The 11,228-nt window shown below is 26.7% G+C and overlaps 1 protein-coding gene across 1 annotated transcript; it reads left to right on the forward strand.

Moving 5' to 3' along the window:
* The first annotated feature begins 918 nt into the window (after positions 1 to 918).
* On the forward strand, positions 919 to 9,447 carry LOC112718308 (beta-galactosidase 16). The gene is made up of 18 exons (XM_025770105.2): positions 919 to 1,095; positions 3,079 to 3,174; positions 3,579 to 3,691; positions 3,863 to 3,929; positions 4,278 to 4,370; positions 4,477 to 4,620; positions 4,904 to 4,998; positions 5,134 to 5,239; positions 5,316 to 5,400; positions 5,593 to 5,711; positions 5,916 to 6,077; positions 6,333 to 6,520; positions 6,617 to 6,708; positions 7,020 to 7,126; positions 7,222 to 7,314; positions 7,398 to 7,502; positions 7,953 to 8,098; positions 9,192 to 9,447. Exons 1-18 carry the CDS (start codon positions 919 to 921, stop codon positions 9,301 to 9,303), a joined length of 2,100 nt encoding a protein of 699 aa, XP_025625890.1. The 3' UTR covers positions 9,304 to 9,447.
* Positions 9,448 to 11,228: the final 1,781 nt, after the last annotated feature.

Genomic DNA, 11,228 nt, shown 5'->3' on the forward strand with positions numbered 1-11,228 from the left:
TTTTAAAAAATCACTTGTCACCGTAACCGAAAAAAAAGACAATCGGATAATGTCTCGAAAGAGTGATAATTTGATAAATAATTTCCAAAATAGTGACATTTCAATGAAAAAGCCAAATAAAAGATATAAAAAAGAATAATGCTACACATTTAAGTCTTTTTGTTAACTAAATCTAGTAAAATTAATTTAATATAATAAAAATTAGTTATGATTAGCATCATTTTAAATCTTATTATTTAATTTTATTAGACTTAGTTTATAAAAGAACTTAAATATTTAGCATCACTTTATAAAAAAGATCAAATCAATAAATATATCAATTTTTTTAATATATATTTTACAATTTTGATTACTCATTATTTTCATATACACATGACATAGATATCTGATTTTGGAAATCATTTAAGTTTCAAAAGGAATAATGCATTTATAGTTGAATATTGATCAATAAATGATTGATCAGCATTAATTTCAATTTCGAATGTTAATCGCGTGATTACTGAGGTTTTCTTTTTAAAAGGAGAAAAAAGGTCCACTTTCAAAACAAAAGGATTAAAATTTGGATCCAAAAATTAAATGTCCACAAAGCAGCAATTAAATTCATGAATCTTTTTCATTAAGATCCATATAACATAGTAACGTAACCTTATTATCTATGTATATATGTAGTAGTAAAATATTTTTTTTATTGCTCACAATATCCCCTAATCTGATAGATATTTCGCAAATCTGAACTCTATTTAATTAAAAAAATGAAATACAGTAAGAAATAATAAAGAAATGGATACGTAAATCTAGGCATGGATGAAGAACAAGTAACATAGAACAAGTGTTGATAATATAAGAGTGATATATAGAGAGTCTCTCTCCGAATATTTTGTATACTCTTTGACTCTCATACAATACATAACACTCAGCATGATGTTGAAGCCATCGTCGTGCTTCTACTACTCCTCTCTTCTCCTCCTTCTAACGGCGGCAGCGTTCGTCATCGTCCTCGCCACCGTCACCTACGACGGCAGATCCTTAATCATTGATGGCCAACATAGAATCTTATTCTCCGGTTCTATTCACTATCCTCGCAGCACTCCTGAGGTACCTATACATACCTTCATTCTTTTTGTTATCTAGATCATTTTTCATTAACAATAATGTAGACTCAATTCTTTTGAATACGTATTTATACGTTTAAATAAGAGTTTTCTTTTTGTATTGTGGTGTGTTTTTTAGCATTTGAGAACAATGCTAATTAATTCATTGCCTCTGTTATTATTAGGCAAGAAAATTTTCAAAGAAAGCATTGATTTACATTTTGTTCTTGCAAGCCTTATTAATATGTTCAGATTCTAATACATTAATAATTATTATTCTTCTATGTTTTCATCTATTATTAAAATTTAATTTAATAGATTTGATTTTACTCTAAGAAAGAAAAATTGAGTTGCGAAATACTTATATAGAGTATGATTATTGATCATATATTTTCAACTAGTATGATACATCAAATAAACTAAGATTATACATTTATCTTTAGGCTATTTGAGATTGTCATAGAACATTATATCACTTATTATAAGTTTAATATGTCTACTAGTATAAGACATTTATGTATGTAAATACTTAATTTCTTAACTACAATAATATATGAAGTGGCATCTGCTGTATATTATTATGTGCATAGTTTTCACATGGGGGTTGGTTGCCCATGAGAAAGAGGTTGATCTCCATAAAATTATTCTGAACTTTGATCTTTGATCCACGCTATTAAGCTTTATTTTTTAATTCAATAATATTTAAAAGATAATAAAAAAATAATTTAAATAGTCTAAAATTATTTTATTTAATATTTATTAGTTATTGCTAAAATAATTACATAATTTTAGATATAATTAATATATAATTACGAATATTATTATGTTATATAAAATAATTTTAGATATTTTCTACTCCTTATCATTAATTATCATTTTTAATTTAGTTGACCACTATGATGTGTGAGTTATTAATTGTGAGCGCATATATATATATATATATATATATATATATATATATATATATATATATATATATATATATATATATATATATATATATATATATATATATATATATATATATATATATATATATATATATATATACCATTTATATCTCCAGCCATTTTAATGTTTGAGTCAAGCTTATATTGTTAACAATTGCTCGTTCAAATAAAAATGACATATTAGAAAAGAGCTTGATATCATGTTCCTCTTTTTTATTTATATTTATATTTACTTATTTTTGGTTGGGTGAGAACCTAGCTTTTAAATAACTTATTAATAATAACATTGTTCCAATATAATAATAAAATAAAGATATTATTTATTTATTCTTGAAGCATTTGTTTTCCTAAAAAATATTTTAATTAAAATATATTTAATTAATTTTTCATTCTTTTTACTCTATTTATTTCAAAATAATTATCGACTAATTTGGTACCAAAAAAACTAATTAATGTCTTTAAATATCAATCGTACTCTTATATACACTGATTTACTTTTTTAAAATAAATCAGTTTAATCAAAGTGATAATATTTTAAAATAAATAGGAGAACTTAAACTGAATATGGATATCTTTAAATATGTTTAGTTACTCAAATTATTATTGATATTAATTAATTTTTTAACTAGAAACGTCCAATGAAATCCATGTGTTTGCGATAATACATGTATGAATACAGCTCATATCACTAATCATGTTTTAATCATTACAACTAAATTCGAATATCAAATCTTTAAGGAGACAATTCAGACAATGTCTTTCATACTTTGTACCAATTTTGATTATGTTCAGATTTTTTTGAAAATATCAATCAATTTTTTTAATTTTAAATTCTAAACTCTTAAATTTTAAATTCTAAATTTTAAATGCTAAAATTCTCTAAAAATAAAAGTTAAAAAAATAATTTTACAATAAAAAATTGCCTAATTTAACAAACTAAAAGATAGTTTTTTATATTTTTTTTTTAGAAAAAAAATTGTTTGTTGATGTTGTGCAAGAGCATACAAAAAATGTTAATTTGTTGTCAATTTTAATAGATGTGGCCTGATTTAATCACAAAAGCTAAAGAAGGAGGGTTAGATGTCATACAAACTTACGTCTTTTGGAACCTTCATGAGCCTCAACAAGGACAGGTAACCTATAACTAATAACTAACTAGTGTTCATTATATTTACATACAGAATTAATTATGATTTAATTATTCTGTCAGTCCTTATAGTTTTATTAAATTTTCAATTAGGTCTCTATACATTTTTTTCTTTTTTATTGATTTCCTATACTATATAAACATTGAAATTAACAGAATATTCCGTTAAGCAAAATAAATATGCCTAACACTTGACTAAATATTCTATATAGTTAACAGAATATTTCATTAATTTCAATGTTTTTGTCACGGTAGGAACTTAGTTACAAAATCTAATATGATATAGAAACTTAATTGAAAATTCAATGAAACTATAAGGACTGACAGAGTAATTAAACCATTAATTATTTATTTTATTTTATGACTTTGTTTTGGCACTTGAATTTGCAGTACGACTTTAGTGGAAGACGTGATTTAGTGAGATTCATTAAGGAAATTCAAGCACAAGGCTTATATGTAACCCTTCGAATTGGACCCTACATTGAGAGTGAATGGACTTATGGGTTAGACCCCTTTTCAAGCTAATATTACTTACCAACAAATTATATTTTTAAAAATATATATTAACTGGATCTAATGAACTCTTAGCAAAATAATAATCATAATAATAAGTACGTGTAATAATTAAGCATGTTAAAGAAATTTCTTAATTACTTCTGATTTTGTGGCTGCAGGGGTCTACCATTGTGGTTACATGACATTCCGGGTATTACTTTTAGAACTGATAACAATCAATATAAGGTATTATATATAGTTCTTTAATTTTTATGAATTATAATGACGAAAATTTAGGTGCAATTAATTTTATGTGAAATTAATAATTAAGAATTGTTAAATAATAATAATTTAGTTAAACCTATTAAATAATTTAACAACCTTTGTTATTAATTTCATATGAAGTCAACTGCAGTTGAGTTTTCACCGTAATAATAGTGGTGGTTTATATCTTCAATATTTAACTGATAGTAACTTTTTTATTTAAACTTCATATTGGTGTTGACTTAATGCATAGAACATTTTTGTTATAGTAATAGAAGCACTACTCTGACATTCATAATAAGTATTTAATTTGGGAATGATTAATGACAGTTTCACATGCAAAGGTTCGCTGCCAAAATAGTCAACATGATGAAATCAGCCAATCTTTATGCTTCTCAAGGAGGGCCTATAATACTTTCTCAGGTTCAAATCATTCTAAGTCAACTACAACAACTTCTTGCTAATTATAAACACATACTTTAGTAGTATTATACTATTGTTTTAATCCAAATTGTTGATATAATTGTAGATTGAAAATGAATATGGAAATGTTGAAAAGGCTTATCATGAGCAAGGAAGCTCCTATATTCGTTGGGCTGCTCAAATGGCCGTTGGACTCCATACTGGGGTGCCTTGGGTTATGTGCAAGCAAGATGATGCCCCTGATCCAATGGTTAGTACTCTATTTAAACGACTATTTAATTTGGTAGAAATTCATATGCAATTATTATTTTTATGTGAAGTTAATATTTGAGAATTATTAGATAATTTAACAAGTTTGACTAAATTATCATCTAACGGTTTTAATTATGAACTTCATATGAAAATATCTGCATGACTCGTTCACCAGTTAATTTTTTAAGCAAATTCGACATAAATACTATAGGTACAAGAGAATTTCCTTTTTTTTTGGGGATTATTATAAACATTTATTAATTAAGTACATTTATCCGCAGATAAATGCTTGCAATGGCATGAAGTGTGGAAAAGCATTTAAGGGTCCAAACTCTCCTAACAAGCCTTCTATATGGACAGAGAATTGGACTAGTTTGTATGTTTCTCTTGCTGAATTCTTCATTGTAATTCACATATCATTTTTGTTTTTATTTTTTTAACGGAAGTAAATTTGATACTATCCAAGTCTCTAACTAGATTAATGCTATTAATTTCATGTCGAAATTTGAAGTTATCAAGCCTTTGGAGAAAAGCCATATCTAAGATCAGCAGAAGACATTGCATATAATGTTGCTCTGTTCATTGCTAAGAAAGGAAGCTATGTCAATTATTACATGGTATCCCACTTGTTACCATTAAAACCATTGCTGCAATTTTTTGCTTACTCAAGCACCATGTATGAATTTCATGCAGTACCATGGAGGAACCAATTTTGACAGAACGGCATCTGCTTATATAATAACGGCTTATTATGATGAAGCTCCATTGGATGAATATGGTAAGTGGAAAACTCTTTTACACCGATGGCGAGTTAAGCTTTGTCATGTCGACGAAAGCGGTTGTTAGAGATATAACTATTAATATTTTCTTCTCCTATCAACTTAACCTTTTGAAATGAGTGGTTTCATGACATAGTATCAGAACCTTATGTCTGAAAGGTTTAGAGTTTCATGCCTACTTTGTTATGCAGGATTGGTTAGGCAACCAAAATGGGGTCATCTAAAGGAGCTACATGCTGCAATCAAGTCATGTTCAGACACTTTACTAAATGGAACTCAAAGCATAATCACTTTGGGTTCCCAGCAACAAGTAGGGAATTTAATACTACAGTTCCTGTGTATACTTTAGACTTTTACTCTCTTGGTTATTTTTTATCTGTCACTGTCACATTTTGCTACATCATTGAATCAATATCTTTGAATATAAATAACATGGAACAAAAGGAATGCATGACATACCTTTAAAAGCTTGAATCTTTCAAACAAAATCATTTATTATATCCTTCCTGTGCAGGCTTATGTTTTCAGAAGGAGCTCAAAGGAATGTGCTGCCTTCCTGGAAAATAGTGGTGGAAAGGAATCCACAGTCAAATTTCAGAACATTCCATATGTATTGCCCCCAAGATCAATCAGCATTCTACCAGATTGCAAGAAAGTAACCTTCAATTCAGGCAAGGTAAAGAAAATATTGCTCAACAATGAACTAATCCATGTGATCTCTTTTTATTTGTCACTCCTTCTTTTTTATTCATCCTTACTATACTTGACAAATAAAAGTGACTGATGAAAGAGAACAAAAGAAGTATCAATTCCAGTGATTTTAAGAAAGTGCTTCTACAAGTTCATTGCCATCTTTCCTTTGACCATTGTTCTTTGCATTAATTCAATGAAGTGAGAGAAATTTCTCATTCTTTCTATGTTGCTTTTGAAGGTAAGCACACAAAACTATGCCAGAGTGAGAGCAATGATACCACAGTTGAAGTTCAATACAGCTGAAAGATGGAAAGTATATACAGAAGCCATCCCTAACTTTGATGATACAACATTAAGAGCAAATAAACTATTAGACCAAATCAGCACAGTAAAAGATACATCTGATTACTTGTGGTACACTTTTAGGTAAATAGCAACATAATAGTTAGTGATAAATGCTTGCAATTAAACATGTTTACAATGTTCTCTACTAAGATGTTTGTTCACTCCTTGCTTCTGTAGGTTTAATGACAAAGCTCCTATTGTTCAATCCTTGCTTAGTGTATTAAGTCAAGGGCATGTTTTGCATGCATTCATCAATGGAGTTTTAGTAGGTAAGCTCTAAACAGTGAATGTTATTGTTTCTTTTATTTGATTTCCCACGGTATTTTCCAAGTCGACAGACCAATGACTAATTCATCGTGGATCGGAACTTTATTTAAGAGTTTGTTACTGGCCAATGGGTTAATGCATGTACAAGGCAGGATTTGAACCCCGACACTTGTTTAAGGAGACTAGTGAGCTATCACTAGACCCAAATACAAAGACTAAAATGCCGCTATCGTCATCAATTGTCATTGTCAGCTTCTAGTACAAGCGATTTTATGAGACTAACCTTTTGTACTCTATATGTAATCATCTCTAGGCTCTGCACATGGGACACATGACAGTAGATCTTTTGTCACAGAATGCAAAGTAAATCTGACAAATGGGATGAACGTCTCCTTACTAAGTGCAACTGTTGGAATGCCTGTAACTGTCTTAACTTTTTCATACTTCTTTTCTATACATTCATCATCATCAGATGTTTGATTGACATGAAAATGTGCATTCATTTCTGCATGAAGGCTTCAGGAGCATATCTAGAGAGCAAAGTTGCTGGTTTGCGTTCGGTAAAAGTTCAAGGCAGAGATTTCACTAATCAAGCATGGGGATATCAGGTGATTATCCATATGCTACTATAAAGATGTTGAGTAAAATTTCTCCACATGGTGCATGCTAATGTTAAGTATTTTCAATGAAGGTTGGCCTGCAAGGAGAGAAACTGCAAATCTATACAGATATTGGATTAAGTAAAGTTCAGTGGGGAAGTTTTCAAAGTTCTGTGAAACCACTCACATGGTACCAGGTATAGTTTAATAATTTTTTAAAAGAAAAGTATAGGTAGACAATGAAAATACTAAACAATGAGAATAATAGATATATCGGATGTTCATTTCACTAGGTTAACGGATGGTTATTCTAATATTAAGATTTAGATGGGTAGTTTGGAGGTATAATGTGTTTTTATTTAATTGGTGGTTATTTATGTTGTTCAAAAAAATTATTGGTTATCTAGCATAACCCTTTTTTAAACTAAAGAGTTCGCTAAATTTTTACTCAACTTCCAAAGAGCATAACTGCTCGGCATTAAGCTATAAATATTCCACTTATTTTACTTAGGACATAGTACAAACTCATTTATCATCTACTGAAACCCAATCTAACAGTAGATAATGGATGAGTTTGCACATTGTCTAATGTAAAATGAGTGCACATAGCATAACATAACATAACTAATTTTATTTCCCTGGTGCAGACTACATTTGATGCACCAGCAGGCAAAGATCCTGTAGTGCTTAACCTTGGTTCTATGGGAAAGGGAGAAGCTTGGGTTAATGGCCAAGGTATTGGTCGATATTGGTTATCTTTTCACACAGAAAACGGGGATCCTTCACAAACATGGTAAGCTGCTATGCCACACTTCTTTATTTTTCCCTCCTCCTGTTCCTATATTCCAATATTACTTGTGACATAAATGCATATATATAAAAGGAGGGATTACAATAGAACATAATTGTCTTATTATTCAAAGCACAAAAGATGACACCATCTCAATTCATCAAACATGTAGATTTTTCTATAAGAAGTGCCCTGTGTCTATTAACATAGATTTTCTAAATTTTGAATTTTATTTTACAGGGTAAAGTATAATCTATTACCATTTATTTCATAGGTGGGACAAAAAAAATATGAGAGAGAAAACATTTAATAGTGAAAGATCTTACTTTATTCTCTAAAATAAAAATTTAAAATTTAGAGAATCTAAATTTTGTATCTACTATCTAGTATTTAACTTTTCGCTTTCCTTCGTTGCTTTAAAATTTGGGTTTTACACTACTATTTATGGAGAAAGATATTCTAAAGTGAGGAAAATTGTAAAGTGATAAAATAATAAATTAATCATCATTGAATTTGTAATTTTTATAATGTGTGAACTCCATTATTTTAATTTAAGGGGATTAGCCTCTCACTTTACGTTAGTTTGGTAAAGTTTTTACTTTTCAATAGTAGTTTATAAAAGCTAGTTTTTAAAAGATAACTTTTTAAAAGTTGTAGTATCTATGTTTTGTAAATTAAATTAAAAATGATTTTCAATAAATACAAGCTACAACAAGTGTATTTGGTAAAATAGCTTTTAAAATTTAAAAATACTATAATAAACAGTTATTACGAATTAAATTTGGATATTAATTAATGGATAATATTATATTAGATCTTTTAATTTTGATTAGCATAAACTATCTTTAAAAAACTCTATTTTATGTGTTTCTCCTATCTTTTAAAACTGTAAATACAGTCACATAATAAACACATAACACTTTTGATTTACTAAATACAAAATAAAAAATTGGTGCTTTTGAAACTTTACCAAACTAAGTCTTCCTCACTTTAAGGAGCTTGATCCACTATTTATATAGCTAATTATAAAATTTTATAACATAATTAGCCCATTTATTGGATGTCAAGCTTGTATTTACTAACTTTTTTCATTCAGGTATCATATACCACGATCCCTCCTAAAATCTACTGGGAATCTACTAGTTCTATTTGAAGAAGAAACTGGGAACCCACTAGAAATTACTCTAGACACAGTTATATATAAGTGAAAGATCACACAGTATGAGTCAAAGAGGAATGGTCTTCCTTCAATCAAAGTTTTTTTTTTTTGACAGAATCCTTCAATCAAAGTTATAATATAGGAAACAGCAAATATCATAGGATGTGCTACTTCAGGGAGAGTGCAAATACAATTATAGATACAGATACAATTATATATATATATATATATATATATATATATATATATATATATATATATATATATATATATATATATTTTGCATGGCCCAAATTTAGATATTTATCCCACAAATTTGATTATGTGAAAATACAACCATTCTCTTGCAAGCTGAAAACACTTGAAATTCTTAAATAGTTTAGCATAAATGAGAGCTATAAAAAAAAGCTAAGGTTTTACACATAAGATTAAAATGTATTTGGTACTTGATAACGACCAAGATAATACAATTAGTAAGTAGTCTTGAGAGAATACCAGAATTCAAGAATAGCAATTTATGATACATGAAGCATGGTCTTACTTGTAGCACTATTTGAAACACAATAGATGTGCTGAAGAAAACATAATAGTTCCTATTACTTATCTCATAAGCAAAAACGAAAAAAGTTTTACAACGATTTGGTAAAGTTTTTATTTTTCAAAAGTAATTTATAAAAATTAATTTTTAAAATATAATTTTTTAAAAATTATAATATCTATTTTTGGTAAATAAATTAAAAATGACTTTTAATAATTACAAACAATAATAAATGTATTTAATAAAATAACTTTTAAAATTTAAAAATACTATAATAGACATTAATGTAAGAATTAAATTTGAATATTAATTAATGAATGAGATTATATTAGACTTTTTAATTTTGATAAGAGTAATGCTAGATAACCAAAATATTATAGACAATAAATAAAAATACATGATCAATAATATTTGCACTTATAAATGTGAATTACTCTCTGAATTTAATTGACACAATTAATTTCTTTTTATAAATATCTTCTCTCATTTAATTATACTAAAAGTCAATTCTAAATTTAATATAAATTAAATCTCAAATTTTCATTATTATTACATTCATAATTATATATTTTTCCCAAATAGAAATTTTAAATTTTGATATTTTTAATCCTAAAAAAACTCAAATCACCTCAATACATTTTATAAAAAATAAAAATATCTTATATTTGATTAGTCTCTACTTATTAAAAACGTCCAAAATTATTAGTTTTTAACCTACAAAATAAAATAATAAATAATAAATTAACACCAATTCATTAATTATAGATATTATGTGTTTAAAATTATAGATGTTATACATATAAAATTATGGATGTTAAATTAAAAAAATTTAAAATTTCTACTATACAACTTATATTTTATATATAGACTATTAGAAAATAATAACTGAAATATAAACAAAAATTAAGAAATAAATTTTTAAAAGTAATTATTAACTCATTATATTAAAATCAATAAATAAGCATACATATAAATATTAAATAAAAATATTAAAATAATTAAAATTATGATCTATTAGTGCACATATGAGATAATAATTAAAAAAATACAATAAGACACATAGTTTGAAATTTTGTAATATTAATTGTAAAAATTTATTAATTATAGACATCATATGTATGAAATTATAGATGTTATTAATATGAAATTATGAATATTATGTGTATAAACTTATGAATGTTATAAGTAAATTTGTCAATTGAATAAATTAATTTAAGTATTTGATATTTTTTTAAATCCAATTATGATAAAATTTGAAAATATTTATGTTAAAAATCAGAATAAATTATTATTCCACTTTGAAAAACACAAAACAAATATTATGTAAGTGAGACAATAAATTAGTGATTACAAAAAGATTAATTAAAATTAATAATAATTAAAATTTAGATTAATCCAACCTTTACAATATTACATAGATGCAGTGAAACAATATA

Source organism: Arachis hypogaea, chromosome 10 (genome assembly GCF_003086295.3).
Source record: "Arachis hypogaea cultivar Tifrunner chromosome 10, arahy.Tifrunner.gnm2.J5K5, whole genome shotgun sequence".
NCBI lineage: Eukaryota > Viridiplantae > Streptophyta > Magnoliopsida > Fabales > Fabaceae > Arachis > Arachis hypogaea.

Excerpts from the sequence above, each read along its gene's own strand:
- LOC112718308 (XM_025770105.2), top strand. The coding sequence starts at position 919 with ATGATGTTGAAGCCATCGTCGTGCTTCTACTACTCCTCTCTTCTCCTC. Across the intron at positions 5,240-5,315 it reads GCTATGTCAATTATTACATG|TACCATGGAGGAACCAATTT; the intron begins GTATCCCACTTG and ends AATTTCATGCAG. Across the intron at positions 6,709-7,019 it reads CATCAATGGAGTTTTAGTAG|GCTCTGCACATGGGACACAT; the intron begins GTAAGCTCTAAA and ends AATCATCTCTAG.